The following is a 23,909-nucleotide window of genomic DNA, read 5'->3' as shown; positions in this document are numbered from 1 at the left end:
GGCTACGCCACCTTCCTCTCACACTCAACGCCCCTAAACCTCTAACGGAAACATGTGCGACTGCCAGACCCCGCCCACATCCTGGCCATTCCATGGGCAATCCCCGACCTACACAAGCCCCTCATCTCACCACCGTGAGGATTTGTACAGCTGCTACCAATTCTTACAATAAGACATGGGATACTTCAGTAACATCTTGGTCATAGGATAAACAACGCTTTCTTATAATAGAATACATAGACGATTTATACCAACCAAAGCCTTAATCAGCCATATAAAAGGATACTGCATCTATGTGCACTTCTGCAAACAAATTGGGATGAAATTCAAATAAACTTGATCATTAATTTTAGAGGTCGTACAAAATCCTTTAGTTTTAAACGTTGCCCACCAACATCTACTTGGTTTAATTATGTAAAACAACACTTGTATGACAGATACAACTGGCTTATCATATTAAAGTTAAATGATGTTAAAGTGATATAATCGTTTATTGACTACGCTGTCATGTTTGTGACCAAAATTCAATTAACCAATTTACCAGTGTGCTGCCCTGTGGGATGCAACAAAAGCCATTTCTATTTGTTTGTTTCTACTTATAAATCTTGAAAAAGAGATCATGTTGCTTACTTACCTGAGCCATATGGCTTCAATTTACCAGTCAAGCAGCAATGAAGGGGGAGATCAGGGATAATACACTTAAGGTTTTTGCTAATTTATTCAAACAGCTCAGTTATCAGTACACGTGACAATTTTATTTCTAACATATACACTTAAACTGGAAATGCACATAGGATGATATTAAATTCATAACACCCAGACTGTATCAAGAAGTTTTGAAATAAATAAAAAATACTATAATGTCAATATATAATGTAATATGTATATACTGTTAGTTAATAAAAAACACGTCATAAGATAATGAAGCACAGACTTTATGTGCACCACCAGAGTACAATGTACAATTATTAGTCATATACACTAATGCAAATACCTTGTTTGCTTTCTGTGCGTTCTTAATGAGTTAAAAGCAGCTCTTTCATATAGACAGGATCATCAGATGTTTTGTAATTGTTACCAAATCAGACTAGAAAACTTCTGAATGAGAGATGTCTACGATGATGTACCGGACACACATCAGACTGGCTGGTGTACAGAGATGTATCATTTATAAATATATTTAAATGTCAGCGAAACTCAAATTTGGCCATTTTTGTGCTGTCTTTAGACCTGTATACACTTTTCCTGGGGCATGGATATATATAGCAATGTTTGATGTTTATCTTGATATTGTTTGATGGGTGTTTTTCCATTCATCGCCATTGCTTCTTCCTGATGGTCACAAAAATGGCAGCTGCAAGGAAAAAGTGATGTCACTGAAACAGGTCAATACATCAATATTGTACGTTTCAAAAGTGAATTCTCAAATTATTCAGTTCTTATGAAAAGGAACTGAAACCAGCTGGATCTGAATGGAAGTCCTAACAAATTACACACTTGTATCACAGTTGCTGCTGAATAACTTGTTCAGATGCACCCAATATATTTTTTAACAAATCTTTTCGGAAACATGGTGACAATTGAGTATGTTTATATATATAATGTTTTTAACATATCTGTGATAAGAATGGACGAGTTGCACGATTATTTACAGAAAGGGTTCTCTTTTAGACTTATTCCTATACATTAGCCTACCAATCCTTAAAATTAAGACATTATATTATACTGTTTATTTAAGATTTTTTTAAATGTATTTATTTTTCTTTAATTTGATTACAAATTAGCAAAATTACATTCACTATACATTTTGAGAGATTTTCAAATCTCTCAAAATACCTCAAAATTATTTTTTTTTAATTTCTGGATATTTACAGGTTTTACATGATACAACCCTTGATGCAATGAATGACAATTATTTTCAACCATGCCCTGGAATAACCAAAATCCATTTCCTTTAAATTATATATACTGTGTACAAATGTATACATTCTTATTTGTTGAAAGATGCTCTAAAGACAGACGCACATCTATTAAGTTGGTCCAGGTCTTGACCCCATAACTGTTCCAAATCACTTATACAAAATATCTCAGTTATTTCAAAGAGCCGTACAGGCTAAGACAGCAAAATAACCAGATAAAACATTGGGTAAGTAAACCAATTAAGAATGACAAACAATTTCTATAATATCTTAATTATTAATATTTGTGGCAAACCTGAAAATGTCCTGAGATAAAACCCTAAAAGATGTTTTGGGGTGCAGTAACTGTCATACAAGCAGAATAAAATAATGAATAATAAATGTACAACAATGCAAAGGCCAAATAATTGGTGGTCCATCATCAATTATTCATTACATATATGTGAGCTGCACCATAATTTTGAGTCTCATTGACCCAGAATCACATTTAGAGTTTCATGCACTTAAGTAAAAAGACATTTTTTAGCTTTCCAATGAAATTATTTTTATGCTTTCATCCTAAATTAAGTTTTTATACTAAATCTTTGCCAGGATATAATCATTTGAATGCTGGCCGTCATAAAACTGACTGTAATGATTCCATTCACAGATTGTGCATCCCCCAGCACGAAGTAGTTCAATTCTTTGCAATGAGCTGTATCAGTATAAACTGAATCTCTGAAAGTGATGGATATTTTGCTCTACAGTTCATTTTATCAAGCTGGCAAATGGTAGACATCAGATAACATTCCTGAGGTATGTACACGGCTTAGTGATAGTTATGATTGGCGTCTTCCTTCGGCTGAAATGCAGATTCGCATATAACATCAGAGATGATCATTTCAGCCAGTGGCATTGTGTCTTTCAATGACCCATTTGATTGTGTTTTTTGTGCTGTAATTTTGCAGTAAAGAGGAGCGCTGATTGGAGGAGAGATGCTATATAGCGCTCCCATCTGAACTGACAGTGTGATTAAACACATTGCATTAAAGAGCAAAACTAAATTTTATAGTTTGAATTTCATGATAGTACTAACATCATCTTACAGCAACCAAAATCGAAAAATCAAGATTTTGACAAAAACTTTAATCTTTTCAAAAACTGTCTGGTTACTACTTGACTGGGTAGGCCTCTGACACAATAAAATAATATTGATTTATTGCAAAAACTACCATTTCATTCTTAACAGTTTTTACACACTTTTAAAGCATTGGACATGAAGATGAACCTAGCTCATTGGGACTTGATTGGGCGAAACTCTTTCCCACATGAAGGCTAGAGCTATGACTACTTTCCAATATGCACTTTCTCATGTGCTTTCAGGGCTTCTAAATGAGTGAAACTCTTTCCACAGTATAAACACTTATTTTCTTTAATATGGATTCTTTGGTGTATCTTCAAGTTGCCGACTCCTCCAAAGGCATCGCCACACTCAGGGCACACATGAATTTTAACACTGGTATGAATTTTCTGGTGCGCTTTAAAACGGTGCGGGCACAAAAAACTCTTTCCGCAAGAGGAACACAAATGGGGCTTCTTTGCATGATTTTTCAGGTGTGACTTCAGGTCTGATTCAGAGCTAAAACTTTTATCGCACTCATCACAGTTAAATGACTTTGCTTCGGAGTGCTTTGAATTCTGATGATATTGAAGATTATTTAAATATGTGAATCCCTGTCCACACTGAGGGCATTTGAAAGGCCTCCCTCCAGTGTGAATTTTCCTGTGCTTATAAAGGTTTACTTTATCTTTGAATTTCATTCCACACAGGAAACAGGGAAAAGGCTTCTCTTCAGTGTGAATCCTTGCGTGACTGTTAAGATAATATTTGCGTGTGAAACTCTTTCCACAATGAGGGCATACGAAAGGTTTCACACCAGTGTGCATTCTTAAGTGTTCCTTAAGGTTGTTTTTCTGTTTGAAACTCTTTTCACATTGAGGACATGTGAAAGGCTTCTCTCCAGATTGCACTCTTATATGGTTGTCAAGGCTTGTTTGTTGTGAGAAATTCATTTCAGTCTGTGAGCAACTAAACGATTTCTCTCCAGTTACAGAATCAAGAGGCATCTGATAGTGATGTTTCTCCTCCACTTCATTCAGTTCTTGACTTTCGTTTTTCACTTCCATTAGGCCTGAAAGAAACATTTAATCGTCAGAAATCAATTTAAGGGCAACAAATGTGAAATAAAAAGAAAATTAGTCAAACAATGTGTCAGATTAATGTTTTGTTAGTAGAGGGGCCACTTATGGATGTATCCTTTCACAGATATAATTTTCTCTCCGTCAGTGAATTCATGATCTGTTCAATTTTTATCTTTTTAAATATGCTGATGATATGGAAATGGTGGGCCTCCTGCACAAGGACAATGGAGAAAACTTGGATCAATATATGAAGTGAGAAGATGTTTTATGGTAAATGGTTTGCACTTATATAGTGCCTTATTTTAACCTTAGCGGTTACCAAAGCGCTTTACACTGTGTCCCATTCCCCCATTCACACACACACTCACATGACAGCAGAGCTATGCTAGGCGCTAGCCTGCCATTGGGAGCAACTTGGGGTTCAGTGTCTTGCCCAAGGACACTTCGGCATATGGAGTCATGTGGGCCGGGAATCGATCCGCAAACCCAGCGATGAGTAGCCGACCCGCTCTACCACCTGAGCCACAGCCGCCCCATTTTTACTGAAATGGTGCATCTTATAACTGAAGAACTGTGGATAAGTATTAAAAACAAGTCATAGTATCTCCAGTAGCAATAAATAAGCACCCTCCTGAAACAGTCAATAGTTTCAAATTGACAGTTACATATCTGGACAATAAATTGAGCTTCACCTCTAATACAAAACGATATATTTGTTTTAAATATATGCGACATCTGAACCTAGTAAGGAAAGTAAAAAGCTTTGGTGTGAGTCAGATAAACCCAACATATATTTATACCTACTGTAGTACAGTTCTGAAAGGCAGAGGACACCCCAATGCAGCTTCAAAAATCTTGTTAATACACTCGGTGACCTATATGATAGTGGAGTTTTGAGATATTTAGATCACATTTAGTCAGCATTTTGGGATTCCCAGATCTTAATTTTATAAGCATTTACAGCTGCGCCACCTGCTCTGCACTGTTTTTGGGAGTAGCACGCACCCCCTTAGAGTGGCAGATACTCTGGGAGTGGTGATTGCTGCTTTTGGGAAGGGTCATGAGGCATCAGTGTATTACACTCTGCTAATTCAGAGTCTGGGGGACGGAGCTGGGGGACGGAGCTAGGATTCTAAAAAACGGCAAGTCTGCATCTAGAGATGCAAAGGGTTCGCCTTATGCAATTTAAGATTTTACATAGATTTTTTTGGACCCCTTCTAAATTGTATAGTCTTGGTCTTAAAGATACACCTGTCAGCTGAAGATGCCATTCAGAAGATGGAGACACCACCCATGTTTTCTGGGGGTGTCGTAAGATCCAAGAATTTTGGCTGAAGGTGCAAAGTTTTCTATGTTCTGCCACAGACTCTGTATTTTTGGATATGTTGAGGTCAAAAATTTGGAGGATAAGTACATAAAAATTGGGTTTTGACCAGTGTGATGATTGGTAGGCAGGTTATTTTGAGGGGATGGAAGTCGGATGAAGTATCCTCGTTCCCAGAGTGGTGTGCGGAGATGGGGAGGGTTCTACCTGTGCAACACCAGTTTCATGTACAACAGTAAAGAGTAGATTCAGGGGCCTTATGGGAAGAATTGCAAAGGAAAAGCCACTTTTGAAACAGAAAAACAAAAAGAAAAGGTTAAAGTGGGCAAAGAAACACAGACATTGTACAACAGATAATTGGAAAAGAGTGTTAACCTCATTGAGCTTTTGTGGGATCAGCTAGACTGTAAGGTGTGTGAGAAGTGCCCGACAAGACAGCAACATATATGGCAAGTGCTACAGGAAGCGTGGGGTGAAATGTCACCTGAGTATCTGGACAAACTGACAGCTAGAATGCCAAGAATCTGCAAAGTGGAGGTGTGGCAGGGCGGAGGGTGGGCCGGGTAGTGATGCTGCACACCCGACAGTGGTGGACATCAGGCTAATCAAGCCTCCGAGAGGGATAAAGGCAGACCGAGGACAGCAGTGAGAGAGAGATTTACGGCCAGCAGTCTGACACCTGTGTGTGTTTGTCTTTTTGGTTAAGTTTATAATTAAAATATGATTTATATTGTCAAGCCAGTTCTCGCCTCCTCCTTTCCATTAATCCCTTCACAGGAGGATTTTTTGATGGGAACTCTTTGAAGTAGTTTAAGAAATTGTAATGTAATTTTTTCACGTTAATAATATCATGACTATACATTTTGATCAGTTGAATGCCACTTTGGTGAATAAAAAGTACCAATTTCTTTCCATAAGAGCAAAATCTGTACATTATTCCAAACTTTTGGCCGCCAGTGTATATGTATTATTATTTGTATGTCTATTTATATTATTACCTTTTATATTCACACTTTTATGTTATGCGTGCACTTATTTCTCCAATCACCAAAACAAATCCTTGTGTACATGAGAGCACTTGGCAATAAAGCTCATTCTGATTAATTTACATTTATGCATTTGGCAGATGTTTTTATCCAAAGCGACTTACAGTGCACTTATTACAGGGACAATCCCCCCAGAACAACCTGGAGTTAAGTGCCTTGCTCAAGGACACAATGGTTTTGGCTGTGGGGATCGAACCAGTGACCTTTTGATTAACAGTTATGTGCTTTAGCCCACTAAACCACCACCATTCTCTGATTCATGTGTAAAAATGTTGGAACAGTTTAATAGGGAAAATTACTTAAAGACCAGTAATTCCAGCATCAACTAGCACAACTAGTCTCGCACATCCCTAGTTTACACCTGTATTTAGCGCCGACCACTTGTGATCAGATCACCTGAACACATCTTAATTCCAGGTGTAAATGGGGTCTGAGATATTCAAATCACACGTCAGCAGTTATTAATAAGTAGTCAAGAATGGACACAAACCTATTTGTTCCTCAGTTACTTCATCTTTCACTCTGTGTGGTTCTGGATAACCCATGTCCTCTCTCTCCTCTTTAATAAAATCCATCTTTGCAGTAGTATGTCAGAAATTGTTGACACACTTGAAGTTTGTCCTGCTCTTCTGGAAACTCTTCTTCAATTCAAAGATGACAGGAATATTCAGAGCATTTATTGCTGAATTGATTTAGGAGTGGATCCACAATAACTGTGTGGTAGTGATGACCAGACCTGCCAACATTCAAAATAAATGTCAGATTTTAAAAAGTTCTGTATTCATTATCATATTTACATATTTTTTCCTTTTTTGCTGTATTTGTATACTTAGTATAAGTCAATAAAAAGACAGAAATTAGGAAAATGAAGGAAGTAACATGAAAAGACTTCGCAAACTTTTTAATTCTCATGGGTCTAAGGCTACAGTCAAATGTCAGGGTTCTCTCAAATTCCACTCGCACTGAAATATATCTGCCGATGATCTATAAAATTACATTAACCCTTAATTAAACAATTTAATTGCTTACTTTTAGGCCCACATCAGGATTTAACACTATAAATATCTTTATATCTTCAATTATCTTTGTGTTTATTGGTTGAAATTAAACATTATTAATAACAAAACTTGCAGTGGGGACTTAAAAATGCATCTATCTATCTATCTATCTATCTTATATTATATTTATTATTTATGCTATTACTATTATTATATTTAAGGAATCGAATTGTAGAAGAGACACAGAAACATTCACACATGAACATCCAACAGTCTGATACATCAAATATAGGGAGAATAAGTGTTCATGTAACTCTGTATGTAACCACATCTCTGCTAAACCAACACACAGAACACATTAAATCAAGTAATTTACCGACAGAATGTAAAAAATTCTGTAAATGCACTTCAAACAAACACCAAAACTTTAACTATTCTAGCACTTCATACACAACCGCAAAATTATTTCAATAACATTACCTATGTTTTTGAACACATTTGTAAAGCTTTGAAACACTTTTGAACGTTTAGATTTGTTTTGTTTTTAACCTTAAACCCTGCAACAACAGAAAAGAGAAGACCAACGTGTCGCGGCGCGGTTTTATGACGTCACAGTAACAGACGACTGTTAGGTAAATCAAAATAAAAGTCTGTTAACCTATTTCTTAAATCACAAAATGAATAATGAATAATAAAACAATGTACACAACAATAGCGTGGGATTAAGGAGAGATAAATTATTAAATGTAATAAACACAAACACACACACACACACACACACACATATACATATGAAAGAGCTTTATTGTTCTCATCTACACAAGGAATTTATTGGTGATAGGAGAAACAAGTGCACCCAGAACATTACAGTGAGACAGAATATAAAACAAGGTAAGAGTATAAATAGACATACAAATAATAGGACATATAACAGAATGGTGTATGTACATGAGATATTTATTAACATTATTGCACCATGGGGGAGTCCTGAAAGCAGTTTAATTGTTCATGAGGAAAATGGCTTGAGGGTGGTGGTAGTGGTGGTGGGGGGTTGTCTCCTGAAGGGGTCTCCTGAAGTCCACTATCTTCTCCAGTTTTTTGAGCATGTTCAGCTCAAGCTGCTGCCTATCTGTCAGAAAGCTGGTGATTCATCGACAGACTGAGGTGGGCACGGAGAGCTAGGTCAGTTTGGTTGAGAGAAGATCAGGCATGATGGTATTGAAGGCTGAACTGAAGTCCACAAATAGGATCCTTGCATAAGTCCCATGTCTGTCGAGGTGTTGCAAGATATAATGCAGTCCCATATTTACAGCATCATCCACAGACCTGTTTGCTCGGTAAGAAAACTGAAGGGGGTCCGGCAGGGGTCCAGTGATGTCCTTCAGGTAGGCCAAAATCAATCTCTCAAAAGTCTTCATGACTTTTAAATAATTTTTACACCGAAGACATTTGAAAGGCTTCTCTAAAGTGTGAATACTTAAGTGACTGATTATGAGTACTTTTAGTTTGAAAGTTTTTCCACACTGAGGGCAGGTCTAACTTTTTTTGGCTCTTGTTTCTTGACTGGACAGAATTATTAGGTGTTGATAATTTAAAGGCAATTCTACCAAATACTAACAAAGTATATGTGAACTTTTGTCCCACTGGGAATGTGATGAAAACAATAAAAGCTGAAATAAATCACTCTCTCTACTATTATTCTGACATTTCACATTCTTAAAATAAAGTAGTGATCCTAACTGACCTAAGACATTTAAATACTTTATTAACTATATTCAAATATCTCATTAATATTTATAAAATAATTTATGATTGTATCACTTGCATTTTTGCTAAAACTTACATAGGCAGTTCAAATGGGCAAATGTATGTTCAACTGACAAGCAATCCTACTTCAAATTACATTTCCAAGAAAATGTATCTAATTTGATTTATCTTTACATTCACAACACACACACACACACACACACACACACACACACGTAGTGTTTCCATGTTTTATGGGGACTTTCCATAGACATAATGGTTTTTATACTGTACAAACTTTATATTCTATCCCCTAAACCTAACCCTACCCCTAGACCTAACCCTCACAGAAAACTTTCTGCATTTTTACATTTTCAAAAAACATAATTTAGTATGATTTATAAGCTGTTTTCCTCATGGGGACCGACAAAATGTCCCCACAAGGTCAAAAATTTCGGGTTTTACTATCCTTATGGGGACATTTGGTCCCCACAAAGTGATAAATACACGCTCACACACACACACACACACACACACACACACACACACACACACACACACACACACACACACACACACACACACACACACACACACACACACACACACACACACACACACAAATGTCCAAACAAGGATCCTATTTTCAATATTTTCAACACTACCCTAGAAAACAGGTATTAGTTTAGGTAATAGTTAAAATCCAAATATTATCGCCGAAATTCAAATATCATCAATAAAAATACTGGATACAAGAAAAACATTTCAGTGCATTAATTCTAGATCTTTCTGCACCACACCAGCCCTGCAACACACACACACTGACCAGTTCCATGCATCATAGAAACATTAGCAGTATTTGCAAGACTTTTCAAGAATCTGACATGCCATCTTAATCGTGCATTTCTTTACAGTTCCTTCCCCTGAAAACAATTTTTAAATATTTTGCAACAATGAGCGAAATTGCACAAGATGCCTTTGGTGTTTCTCGCATGTCACAGACATGGTAAAAAGCTTGGCTGCCATTGTATTTGACTTTTTACACCTGTGAGGAGATCAGCTCTTGCAGCGACACTGTACACATCTCTCGCATCTCTTGTGAGCAGTGGTGGACATGGTGAATCAAACTGAAATATTTCATGATGGATTTAGTCTCCAGGTAACCCAAACACATGGGTTTACAATGCTAACATTAACATTAGCATGCACTGGCTCTCCGACTAGCTGAGGTCAAATGTAACTTGATGATGTAAGCTAGATGTTGCAAGAAAGAAGTGTAGGAATAGCTTCCTACTGGCCAAATTAATTAGCACTTTAGTTTAATTAATGATAGAGAAATATGCAACACATCTATAATGTCTGTTCTATATCTATATGTCACATCTATAATGTCTGTAGGAGTGGTGGTGGTGGTGTAGTAGTGGTCTAAGCACATAACTGGTAATCAGAAGGTCACAGGTTCTAACCCCACAGCCACCACCATTGTGTCCTTGAGCAAGGCACTTAACTCCAGGTTGTAATAATTGCACTGTAAGTCGCTTTGGATAAAAGCGTCTGCCAAATGCATAAATGTAAATAACAAAAAGTGGAAAAAGTGAAGCACTGTGAATACATTCCGGATGCACTGTAGGTACATATCATTTTAAGAGTGTTTTTTGAAGAGTCAACTTTTTACCATGCTTTTTACATGAGTCTGTAGAGTACTGGAATGGGTGAAACTTCCCACATGAAGTGGAGTGGTACGGCTTCTCTTCAGTATGCACTCTTTCGTGTTTTTTCATGTTTCCTGAGTGAGCAAAACTCTTTCCACAATGTGAACACTTGTAAGGTTTTTCTCCTGTATAAATTCTTTGATGAATTTTTAATTCGTCGACTCTCCTAAAGGCTTTCCCACACTCTGAGCAAACATGAACTTTCACACCGGTATGTATTATCTGGTGATTTTTAAAATAGTTCAGCTGTGAAAAACACTTTCCACAAAAAGAACACAGGTAAGGCTTTTCGTTTGCATGAGTTTTCAGGTGTTTCTTCTTTAGATGTGATTCCGACTTAAAATTTTTGCCACACTGATCACAGTTAAATGGCTTCAATCCAGAGTGAGATTGTCGATGAACTGTGAGATGGCTTGCTTGTGTGAAACTCTTTCCACACTGAAGACATATGTAAGGCTTTTCTCCGGTGTGGATTCTTATGTGGCGTTTAAGGTTTCCTCTCTCTGTGAAACTCTTTCCACACTGATGGCAGGTGAAAGGCTTCTCTCCAGTGTGAATTCTCAGGTGAATCTTAAGCTGTGATTTATCTGCTAAACTCTTTCCACACAGAGTGCATGTGAAAGGCTTCTCACCAGTGTGAATTCTCACATGACGGTTAAGGTCTTTTTTTTCTGTGAAACTCTTTCCACACTGAGTGCACGTGAAAGGCTTCTCTCCAGTGTGAATTCTCATGTGACTCTTATGTTGTGATTGATCTTTGAATCTCTTTCCACAGTGAGTGCATGTGAAAGGCTTCTCTCCAGTGTGAACTCTTATGTGCCGCTTAAGGTTTCCTTGTTGTGTGAAACTCTTTCCGCACTGAGTGCAAGTGAAAGGCTTCTCTCCAGAGTGAATTCTCATGTGCATTTTAAGTTGTGAGTTAGATGAGAAACTCACTCTACACTCGAGGCAGGTAAAACAACTTTTGGCTGCTGGTTGTTTTCGTGAGAGATTATTTTCAGTCTGTGAGCAAGGTTGTTCTTCGGTTTTGTACGTATGACGCTTCTGATACTGATGTTTTTCTTCCACTTCATTTAGTTCTTGACTTTCCACTTTCACCTCCATCAGGTCTAAAATAAACATAAATTGTTTGAATAAATTTAAAGGGTAAAAAAGTCAAATGGAAAGCAAGTTCAAATGAACCACAGTTTAAATGGCAGAAAGCAACAGAGATTACGACTTTTGTGCATTGAGGTACTTCCATTTAATTGGCAGATAACGGCAGTAATGTGACACGCTCAATGCTTATCATACATTTCAGAATGATTTTATAAATAAACATCCAGCCTTAGCTAATTAGATATTTACATTTTCGAGCAAAAGCACCTAATAAAGATTTATGCTAGGGATGTGCACGGATGGTCAACTGTTCGATGTGCCACTATGCGAATAGCAAAATTACTATTTGGTTATTCTACACATGCAATAGAGGTTTTCAACCTGACCCGAGCTCGATGAGTTCTGACAAACCGTCAATTTGTCCAGCCATATTTGGGTAAATTTGTCAAGTATAGGGTGAGTTAGGGACTGTTCGTTTTTTACACCGCGGTGTGTCTCAGAGTGTGCCCCCTGAAGGAAACTGACCTTATTTGGCTGCAGTGGGCCCGGATTCGTCGTGATCACGCTTTTGCCATTGCTTTAAATCAGCTGCGATATGGCACTGCATTTAACAATGTCAACTCTTTGACTTTGGTACAACTTTTCCATGTTCTTTTTCACAACATTCTCCATTTTAAAGCAAGTCTACCAGTAACGCGCCCGTTGGACGTGTCGCAAAACTCGAGAGTGTGTAGATTAGAATTAGAATTAGAAGACTACAAGCTAGTCAATACACATTATACAAGTAAAAGTTTCCTTTTCCTTCGTTCTGTGTATTTTGTGTCCAAAGAAGAGACCCAGGCTCCCCATTTTCATTTCAATTCTATTTTAATATCCATTGTTATTTACAATCAATTGATGATCAAAACAAAACATTATTTCTAATCATACATTGCATAGATAAGAGAAAAACACCTGTGCAACTTCTTTGCCCCATTAATATGTGCTCACTTAATTGTAAAAACTTCTCTTAAAGAGACAGTACAGATTTAGTGCTTGTAATACATATAAATGTAGACTCAATATAAATCGCACAAGTGCATATAAACATGTTATAAAATGTTGTAATGTAGTAAGAGTAATATGTGTGTAAATACATATTTAAAAAGGCACAATCATACCCTGAGAAATATGCTAACTTCAGAAAACACTGTAAATATGAAAAAAAAAAAAAGAACAAATACAAATCTTTAACAAATCTATGCTAGGGCTTTGTATTTTTGTTTTTGTTTTGATACAGTATAGTAGCACATAAATTATTATTTTTATAATATAATTATGAATTCAATTTTCATTAGATTCCAACCTTTCAATTTGCATGAAATTTCAAACAGTGACAACAGCTTGTATCATTATTAAAAATGCTAATTCATGCCGCATATAAATTGATAGAATGTGAAATTTGTACATTTGTACACAATCTAAAATGTGATTAAAAGGATCAAAAGCGAAATATAAAAATAAAATCTTACATCATTCGAGCAATACTAATATATGATGCTCCCTTCTCTGTTCTATTAAAGGTGCACTCGGCAACATTTGGTGTCCAAGAAGCGGAAGAGGAAGAGAGGAGATGCAGGAGTAGAATCTTTCAAACTTTTAATTACAATCACTGGAGTGGAACAGACGCTGGAGTAGAAACAACAATATAGCTCAACAGGCTACCATAACACAACGTAACACTTCAGACGTAACACTTCAAACATCACGATTCAATGACTGAAAAATAATGAACAAAACTAGAGGATATATATACACATGGAAACTAATGAGGGAATGGCATACAAGTGGGGATAACGATAAAGTGATTAGGGCAGTGGATTCTGGGAAATGTAGTGCAGGAGAAAACTTCAAAATAAGAGTCCTTGAACGCGGTGGAGACAAACTGTGACACATTCGGTAATTTGGGGCTAATTTAAAAATGTGTACATATTAATGAATGAATTGTATTTTTGTGAAGAGTGATCTGAATGGTTTTTATTATACAGTACATGGTGCAGGTCACCCCTTCAATGTGTTTCGCCCCTTCAATGTGTTTGCCATGTTGAAATTACACGGTCCACCGTCTTTCACTAAACGTCGAAGAAGAAAATCCTCACGCTCATTGGCGTGGCTATGCTTAGTGCAGTGTTTTTGCAAAGAGCAAAAAGAATACAATGGAACATTCTTATTATCGTGCTTTCGAAGCAGAGACAACAGGATATTCAATAGCTGTACTGCCAAAGAAGCGAAAAATTTAAGAAGCAAGAAGGCAGAAAGACCGGCAAAGGCAAAAAATATTGGTACGGAATACACTAAGAGTTTATCCATCCATCCATCCATCCATCTTCAACTGCTTATCCGAAGTCGGGTCGCGGTGGCAGCTGCTCCAGCAGGGGGCCCCAAACTTCCCTATCCCGAGCCACATTAACCAGCTCTGACTGGGGACCCAGAGGCGTTCCCAGGCCAGTGTGGAGATGTAATCTCTCCACCTAATCATGCGTCTTCCCCAAGGCCTCCTCCCAGCTGGACGTGCCTTAAACACCTCCCTAGGGAGGTGGCCAGGGGGCATCCTTACCAGATGCCCCAACCACCTCAACTGACTCCTTTCGACGCAAAGGAGCAGCGGCTCTACTCCGAGCTCCACACGGATGACTGAGCTCCTCACCCTATCTCTAAGGGAGTAGCCCGCCACCCTTCTGAGGAAGCCCATTTCGGCCGCTTGTACTCGCGACCTAGTTCTTTCGGTCATGACCCAGCCTTCATGACCATAGGTGAGGGTAGGAACAAAAATTGACTGGTAGATCGAGAGCTTTGCCTTCCGGCTCAGCTCTCTTTTCGTGACAATGTTGCGATAGAGCGAGTGCAATACCTCCCCCACTGCCCCGATTCACTTGGGGCAATACCTCCTTCCCTACCTGGAGTACGCACTCCATCGGTTTCCTGCTGAGAACCATGGCCTCAGATTTAGAGGTGCTAATCCTCATCCCAGCCGCTTCACACTCGACTGCCAAGCGATCCAGTGAGAGCTGAAGGTCAAGGACCGATGATCACATGAAGACAACATCATCTGCAAAAAGCAGTGATGAGATCCCCAGCCCAACGAACCGCACACCTTCCCCACCCCGACTACGCCTCGATATCCCGTCCATGAATATCACAAACAGGATTGGGGACAAAGCGCAGCCTTGGCGGAGACCAACCCCCACATGGAATGAACTTGAGTTCGTGCCGAGGATACGGACACAGCTCTCGCTTTGGACATACAGGGATTGGATCGCCCTAAGAAGGGACCCCCCCACCCCGTACTCCCGCAGCACCTCCCACAGTCTCTCCCAGGGGACCCGGTCATACGCCTTCTCCAGATCCACAAAACACATGTAGACCAGATGGACATACTCCCAGGCCCCCTCCAGGATCCTTGTGAGAGTAAAGATCTGGTCTGTCGTTCCATGGCCAGGACGAAAACCACATTGTTCCTCTTCAATCAGAGGTTCTACAATCGGCCGAACCCTCCTCTCCAGCACCGTGGAGTAAACTTTACCAGGGAGGCTGAGAAGTTGATACCCCTGTAGTTGGCACTCACTCTCTGATCCCCCTTTTTGAAGAGGGGAACCACCACCCCGTTCTGCCACTCCTTAGGCACGGTCCCAGATTTCCACGCAATGTTGAAGAAGCGTGTCATCCATGACACCCCCTCCACATCCAAAGCTTTCAGCATTTCTGGTCGGATCTCATCAATCCCCAGGGCTTTGCCACTGCGGAGTTGTTTGACTACCTCAGTGACCTCCCCCAGGGAAATAGAATCTGATCCCCATCAACCTCCGGCTCTGCCTCTAGCATAGAGGGCATGTTGGGATTTAGGAGTTCTTCAAAGTGTTCCTTCCACCGCCCAATAACCTCCTCGGTTGAGGTCAACAGCGTCGCATCTTTGCAGTATACAGCTTGGATGGTTCCCCGTTTCCCCCTCCTAAGGTGGCGAACGGTTTTCCAGAAACACTTTGGTGCAGACCGAAAGTCCTTCTCCATGGCTTCTCCGAACTTTTCCCACACCCACTGCTTTGCCTCCCTCATGGCCGAGGCCACAGCCCTTCGGGCCTGTCGGTACCTTGCAACTGCCTCCGGAGACCTCCGGGACAACAAATCCCGGAAGGCCTCTTTCTTCAGTTGGATGGCTTCCCTGACCACCAGTGTCAACCATGGTGTTTGAGGGTTACCACCCCTTGCGGCACCTAAAACCTTGAGGCCGCAGCTCTCCACCGCGGCTTCGGCAATGGAAGCCTTGAATATTGCCCACTCAGGTTCAATGTCCCCAACCTCCGCAGGGATGCCTGAAAAGCTCAGCCGGAAACGTTCCTCCAAAGGTTCCCAGTTCACCCGCACTACTCGCTTGGGCTTCCCAGGTCTGTCCAGAGTCTTTCACCACCCCCTGACCCAACTCATCACCAGATGGTGATCGGTTGACAGCTCTGCCCCTCCCTTCACCTGAGTGTCCAAAACATATGGCCTCAGATCCGACGACACGATTACAAATTCGATCATGACCTTCGGCCTAGGGTGCTCTGGTACCATGTACACTTATGAGCATCCTTATGTTCGAACATGGTGTTTGTTATAGATAATCCATGACTAGCACAGAAGTCTAATAACAAACATCCACTTGAGTTCAGATCGGGGAGGCCGTTCCTCCCAATCACGCCTTTCCAGGTGTCCCTGTCATTTCCCACATGTGCGTTGAAGTCACAAAGTGTTTATATTTCTCTAAAAGAGTGGCACCAAGGAAAGCGTCTTTTTCAAGATGCCCTTTTGTTTGTGTGTAATTCCTGGTTGCGGTCGATTTCTCTCCGCGTCTGACGGACACGATCGCTGCCTTGCGTGCCTGGGTGCTACCCACGCGGAGTCAGCGTTCATGGATGGTTCATGCCCTCATTGCGAGGACATGACCATGGCTACGTTGTGGTCGCGGCTCGCCTTCGTAAGTGGCTTCCAGTGGTTCCCCGACTCAGTCTTTCTACCTACAGGTATGAGACAGGGTTGGTTAGCACTGGGGGGCGACATGGGGACATCAATTGGACCCTCTCTGCCTGGTCACCTCCTCGGACCTCCCATTCCCCGTCACGCCTCCCACTTCCGCGTGCCCAACCATGGCAAAAACCCGCCCCCGATGTGATGTTCTCCATGGGTTCACCTCCATCACCTCCATCAATAGACCGAGGTGATGCAGGCAGAGATCAGGGATGTGAAACGCAGTTCAACCTGGCCGGTAATTTCGGTGAGGATAGGAGTCCCGAGGTTGAGACAGGAAACAAATAAAATAATATAAGCATAGATGCCATTCAATTTATTGCAGAGTTATAAATCGTGACCTGGTTCTGGTTTCTGGTTCCGGCAGACTAAACTAAAGCAGCCTAATTGTGGGTTGGAGGATAAATTAGGTGTATGCCTGGCTAAATAGATGAGTCTTTAATCTAGACTTAAACTGAGGGAGTGTGTCTGCATCTCGAACAGTGTTAGGGAGAATATTCCATAGTTTAGGAGCCAAATATGAAAAGGATCTACCTCCTTTTGTGGATTTTGATATTCTAGGAACTTTTAACAGGCCAGAATTTTGCGATCGTAATGAACGTGATGGAAATCTAGTCTTGAGTTTTTTGGTCCAATAACTAGTACCTCCGTTTTGTCAGAATTGAGTAGAAGAAAATTTCTGGCCATCTAATCTTTTAATTCATTGATACACTCTGCTAATTTGGAGAATTTTTAAGAAATAAAAAGTTGTGTATCGTCGGCACAGCAGTGGAAACTTTTTTGCTGTGGCACGATTCCTGATAATATCTCCCAGGGATACATATACAAGGAGGAAAGCAGAGGCCCTAAAACTGATCCCTATGGTACTCCATATTTGACTTTTGTTTGGTTTGACAATTCCTCATTTACATAGACAAAGTGGTAGCGGTCTGCTAAATATGACCTAAACCATGCTAATGCAACTCCACAAATGATAACATAATTCTCTAGCCTATTTAAAAGAATGTCATAATCTATCGAATGTCGAATGCAGCACTAAGATCTAAAAGCACTAGAAGAGAAATGCAGCCGCGATCAGATGATAAGAGCAAACATTTGTAACTCTGATAGTTGCAGTCTCTGTATTGTGATGAGGCCTAAATCCTGACTGAAATTCTTTGTATATACTATTTATCTTTAGAATATTTATAACATATTTGGGAGGATACTAACTTTTCTAGTATTTTTGACATAAACGGGAGATTTGAAATCGGTCTATAATTAGCCAGTTCTCCAAGATCAAGTTGTGGCTTCTTAATAAGCGGTTTGATAACTGCCATTTTAAAGCTTCTTGGGATATGTCCTAAGCATAACGAGGAGTTAATAATATTAAGAAGAGGTTCTGAAATTACAGGAAATACCTCTTTTAAGAGCTTAGTTGGTATAGGATCTAACAAACATTTTGGCTTTTGATGTTTCAATAAGTTTTGTTAGCTCTTCATGACCTATGACAGAGAAGGATTGAAGTTGCACGTGAGGAAAATTATTAGACACTGTTTTCTGAGGTGCTATGAGAGATGATTGCATAATTCCAATTTTATTTCTGATTATTTCGATTTTATCTGTAAAGAAATTCATGAAGTCATTACTCTTGTGCTGCGATTTAATATGTGGTTCTGTTGAGGCTTTATTCCTAACCAATTTAGCCACAGTACTGAATAAACACCTAGGCCCGGGTGATCTATACATTGTAGCAAGGACAAAAGACGACAGAGATTTTTTATTTATATCTTACGGAGTCACATTAAGCATTATTGGTTCAAAAGACTTACATTTATATCCTGTCCTCTGAGTAACACCAAAAACTTCACTGTAAATTGGAGCAACACCTCCTCGACCCTACAGACGAGGCTCGTGTTTATAACAATAACCTGGGGGAGTAGATTCATTTAAACAAATATATTCATCCGGTTTAAGCGAGGATTCAGTCAAACAGAGCGCATCCAATCAATGATCTGTAATAATTTCATTAACAATTAGTGCTTTGGTAGAAAGAGATCTAATGTTTATTAGCCCTATTTTTATTTGATGTGTATTTTTAATGTTTGTTTTGTTCAAGTTTGACCTTAATCAATTTTTTCCTAAATGATTTAGTGAGGGTATTGTGTTTGGTAGTTCGGGGAACAGACACAGTCTCTATGAGATATCTAGGTGATACAGTCTCTATGTGTTGTAGTAGATGTGACCTGTGTGACGTCTCAAGGCAGCTAGCAGACGTTCAGATTAAACAGTTTGTCTGCTTCCTGACCTGGGCCCCAGTTAGTGAAATACTATCATTATTAAGACTATGAGCCAAATTACTAGAGAGCAGAGCGGCACCTTCCCTGGAGGGATGGAGTCCGTCTGTCTTTAGCAGGTCAGGTCTACCCCAAAAACTCTTCCAATTGTATATAAATCCTATTTTATTCTTCAGACAACACTCAGACATCCAGCCATGACACTAATCTACTACAAACCTCATCACCACGATGAGCAGGGAGGAGACCAGAGCATATTACAATGTCTGACTTAGTTTTTGCAAATTCACACACCTCTTTAACGTTATCTTTAGTGATCTTCGACTGGCGAAGCCGGACATCGTTAGTGCCGACATGGATAACAATTTTTGAAAATCTACATTTAGCATTAGCCAGCACTTTTTTTATTTGATGTCAGATGCTCTGGGACCTGAAATGCTATTAACAATAGTGGCTGGAGTCTCTATTTCCACGTTCCTTACAATAGAATCGCCAATAACAAGGGCTCTTTCCACATGATTCTCAGTGGGTGTATCACTGAGTGGGAAGAATTGATTGGAAACCTTAACAGGAAAGGGAGAGTTGTGTCTCTTTGCTGAGCGAGTATGCCGCCGAGACTTCACCCGAATGCCCTGCTGCAAGGGCTCTACAGCTGGAACCAAAGTGTGTATGTTGCTCTTTGTACTACTCGCATCCTAAACAGTATCTATCGGATTCTCTTTCTCACTGATCTCCACTAGCGTTCGGATGCGAGTTTCTAACTCATTAACCTTCTCCATCAGCCTGACTAATTCCTTACATTTATCACATGTGAATCCCTCACTGCTGACGGAGGAGGCTATTCTAAACATGTGACATACAATGCAGGAAGAAATATCATGAGCGGATGCCATGACTTACCGCAAATTGTTTGTTGTTGTTGGTTGTTCCTGAGCGGTGAGGGTGAGGGTTTGAGATTGGTGTGAATCCCTCACACAATTGTTTGTTGTTGTTGGTTGTTCTTGATAAGTGGTGCTTTGAGACTGATGCAATAATCTGTGTACCGCAGAGGAGAAAAAAAAGGTGTGCACGCTGAAAAAAATGCACGCAGTTTAATCACAATAAAAATAGAATGCGGATGCTGGTGGAATATGCGTGCAGTTGAATCGCGATAAGAGAATAATATGAGGAAAAACCTGATGCGCGTTTAAAAATGGCAGATGTTAAGGATTAAAGGCTGAAAACAGATATATAAGTGATGCTAAAAAACTAGCAGACTACAAACACAGACTCTAGCTAGGTGCCAGCAGCAACAGGTAAAATACATGCAAACGAACCAGTAGAAAAGCGGAAAAACCTGAAACGCGGTAAAATGACAAAGGATATAACGATGAATATAACGATGAACGTCTGAGAAACAGAATAAGCAATGCTAAGCAGCCTAAGCAGGCTACAAACAAACACTTGTGCAGCGAGCTCCTCATTGCAAAATCTGAATGTGTGTTTGCAGCAGCACTCCTTTTATACCCGTATGTCCGAGAGAGTGGTATGCAAATTCCACACGCCAATTTCCATTGGCCTTTTCTCAAGATCAGAGATGTCTGGGCTCCGCAGGAGCGACCCCTAGTGTCAACTCATCGACACAACATCTCGTTCCTTCCATCAGGGAAAGGAGGTTACATCAGTAACCGAGACGTTCTAATAGATTCTAACTTTAGATTATTTAATATGAAATTATAGCATTGTCAAAATATAACAGTTACTTTTACTCATGTAAAATCGTGAAACAATTTTGTAAAGGTGATGATGTATAATGAAGAAATAATTAGCACATAGCACAGTGTTGCTCTTGTCCTCCTCAGTGCTGTTTGTTATGTCAGGGCTGCCTACTGTTTGTAACACTTTACTTTGTGCTATGGCTCAGTTGGTAGAGCGGGTCGGCTGCCAATCGCAGGGTTGGCGGTTTGATTCCCGGCCCACACAACTCCACATGCCGAAGTGTCCTTGGGCAAGACACTAAACCCCAAGTTGCTCCCAATGGCAGGCTAGCGCCTTGCATGGCAGCTCTCCCACCACTGGTGTAGGAGTGTGTGTGTGTGTGTGTGAATGGGACGCAGTGTAAATCGCTTTGGTAACCTCAAAGGTTAAAAAAAGCGCTATATAACGAGTGCAGACCATTTACATTAGAATAGTCTCACTAGAATGAAATTGATCACATCAGTTTTGAGGTCACACAATATCGAGGAAGCCCTGTTTGTTGCATGCGCACGCCATACAGAAGAGCAGATAAGATCACGAGCTGGTTCCGTTACACTTGTACGAATGTGCAGATGAGAAGCCTTCAACTGATTGCGAGATTATCATTAAATCTGCCTCAGCAGTCCTAAAAAGGCCATCATTGGGGCCAAAATAACTTCAATGGGAGAACCATGGCATTGTTCTTTCCCTGCTGTCCGCAACACAGTCTGAATAGACCTGCAACCCACTTTTGGGTCACGACCCATCAGTTGAGAAACACTGCTTTAACTCACACACACACACACACACACACACACACACACACTCACTTATGTCAGACCCACTCGCCTCGCTTCTCTCAGACATTTTCTCCACTGTACGTGTGACACAGGCACAAGATGACGAGTCTGACAGGCAGTCGAGGAGGAAAGGTGATGTGCACGCGCAGGTGACGCCACCATGAGGACTTAGAGTGCACTGGGAATTGGGCATTTCAAATTGGGGGAGAAAAAAGTAGTAGTAGAGAAAATGATTTATTTCAGCTTTTATTTATTTCACCTCTTTTATTTCAGACACCTCCTATCAGAAGCTAATTGGGTAATTGTCTAAGGCTTGACATAATTTTCTGGAATTTTTCAAGCTGCTTAAAGGCACAGTTAACTTAATGTATGAAAAATTCTGGCCCACTAGAATTGTGATATAGTCAATTAAAAGTGAAACAATCTGTCTGTAAACAATTGTTGGAAAAATGACTCATGTCATGCACAAAGTATATATCCTAAACGACTTGCCAAAACTATAGTTTGCTAACTTTAAATCTGCAGTGGTTAAAAAATGAGTTTTAATGACTTCAACATAAATGTATGTAAACTTCTTATTTCAACTGTAGAAGCTTTTAAATTATCATATGAATCACAAGGCTTGGAACGCCATTCGGGGGTTAAAGCCCACTTCACAAGGCGCATGGCTTCCTCTTGGGCATGGGCAAAAGGCTTGTGACTCCATATTATATTAATCCAATATAAGGGGGGCCATCTTTCACCACCTCTATGAAATGGTACGCTTCTTTCTTTAGTAGCTTGGCACAGTGATTGTTGTGGATTTTGAGTAAACCATGATGTTGGTTTGCTTAGAAACAAAACAAGTTCTTCAAATACAGTATTCATGGACATGCTAAATTTGATCATCAAAAACAATTCTAACCTATCCTTTACCATGACATTCTGTATAGCTATATAATTGAGGTTTATTTTATGCCAAGCGGTTCTCTAATAAAGGTATTAACTGTCTTTAGAAATGATCACGCTGATCCACGTTGAAAGACGGCAGTATAGCGTCTAACTCCACTCACACATCGATACTTAAAGAACACGAAGGAGAGCAATTCTAATGCTTGCTAGAGAACTCTGAGTACCCCTTTAATATCTTTTTAGTTTTTCAGTTGTATAATGCTTAGATGTTGTCAAAAGTCTGGCCAGTAAGGCTAGGGGTGTAGCAATCATTTCAAGAGTGAGGGGGACAGAATGTTAAGCACAAGACAAAAATAAATCTATAAGATATATATTTTTAGGTCTGTTAATCGATACAAATTTTAATCTAACGAATCACGTGATTGACCTGTGAATTTTTACTTTTGCATTTACACATTTGCAGTAAGAAAGATACAGCGTAAACACAAATCCCCCATGCAAAAGTGAAGGGGATACGTCCCTCGCATCCCCCACATATTCTATGCCCATGTGTAAGGCTAAACTTACTGTAATGTAAATTTTTCAAAATATAGTAGCCCGGGATCATGCAATACCATGGAATTCTTTAAAAAAAATTGAGTTTCAATATGCTCTACATTACATTTAGCCCAAACTATAACAGATGACATAATTAATACAGTTTCTTCTCTAAAATAAACACAGTAAATTTTTTTACTTTTTTGTCAAAAAGGGCAACAAATTTTACTCAAGGAATGAAAGTGAACCCACATTTAATAGTGAAGAGCAAAAAAAGGTCAAGGTAATTAGCTAGCTCTGTGATCTTGTGTATGCTAAATTGTATTATTGTCGTTCTCAAATAAATGCTATCAAATCTAAAATATTTTGAAAAGTCAAAACGTTTCTGATGTTTCTTTAATGTTCCTAAATAGTCACAATGAATAACAGGAATGGATACTAACCTTTTAGTACCTCACTATCTTCATTTGTCATTCTACATGGTTCAGGATCACTCATGTCTTTACTCTCCTCTTTAACAAACACAGTCTCCATCTTAACACACTCCATATATGTTGTGTAGACATTAACTGGTAAACTTTTATTCCTCATTTATGCACTGTTGTTTTCATCTTCACTTGTA

The 23,909-nt window shown here is 39.6% G+C and overlaps 2 protein-coding genes across 2 annotated transcripts in view; one reads left to right on the top strand and one right to left on the bottom strand.

The window, feature by feature from the left end:
* LOC127644572 (gastrula zinc finger protein XlCGF7.1-like) overlaps positions 1-23,909 on the top strand; it is a 224,837-nt gene that overhangs the window by 115,612 nt on the left and 85,316 nt on the right. The window lies entirely within an intron of this gene.
* LOC127644545 (gastrula zinc finger protein XlCGF58.1-like) lies at positions 711-23,903 on the bottom strand. Its single transcript, XM_052127748.1, has 3 exons — positions 23,731-23,903; positions 10,890-12,035; positions 711-4,090 (listed from the first exon to the last, which is right to left on the bottom strand). Exons 1-3 carry the CDS (start codon positions 23,876-23,878, stop codon positions 3,246-3,248), a joined length of 2,139 nt encoding a protein of 712 aa, XP_051983708.1. The 5' UTR covers positions 23,879-23,903; the 3' UTR covers positions 711-3,245.

The sequence above is a fragment of the Xyrauchen texanus genome, chromosome 6 (assembly GCF_025860055.1).
Source record: "Xyrauchen texanus isolate HMW12.3.18 chromosome 6, RBS_HiC_50CHRs, whole genome shotgun sequence".
Taxonomy (NCBI): Eukaryota; Metazoa; Chordata; class Actinopteri; order Cypriniformes; family Catostomidae; genus Xyrauchen; species Xyrauchen texanus.
This window is presented reverse-complemented; position numbering and strand designations above follow the sequence as displayed.

What these genes read in the sequence shown, in the direction of transcription:
- LOC127644545 (XM_052127748.1), bottom strand. Translation starts at nt 23,878, where the DNA reads ATGAGGAATAAAAGTTTACCAGTTAATGTCTACACAACATATATGGAG. An exon ending in AGATAGTGAGGTACTAAAAG is followed by an intron (nt 12,036 to 23,730) that starts GTTAGTATCCAT and finishes TGTTTATTTTAG; the next exon opens with ACCTGATGGAGGTGAAAGTG. An exon ending in AGACTCATGTAAAAAGCATG is followed by an intron (nt 4,091 to 10,889) that starts GTAAAAAGTTGA and finishes TGTTTCTTTCAG; the next exon opens with GCCTAATGGAAGTGAAAAAC.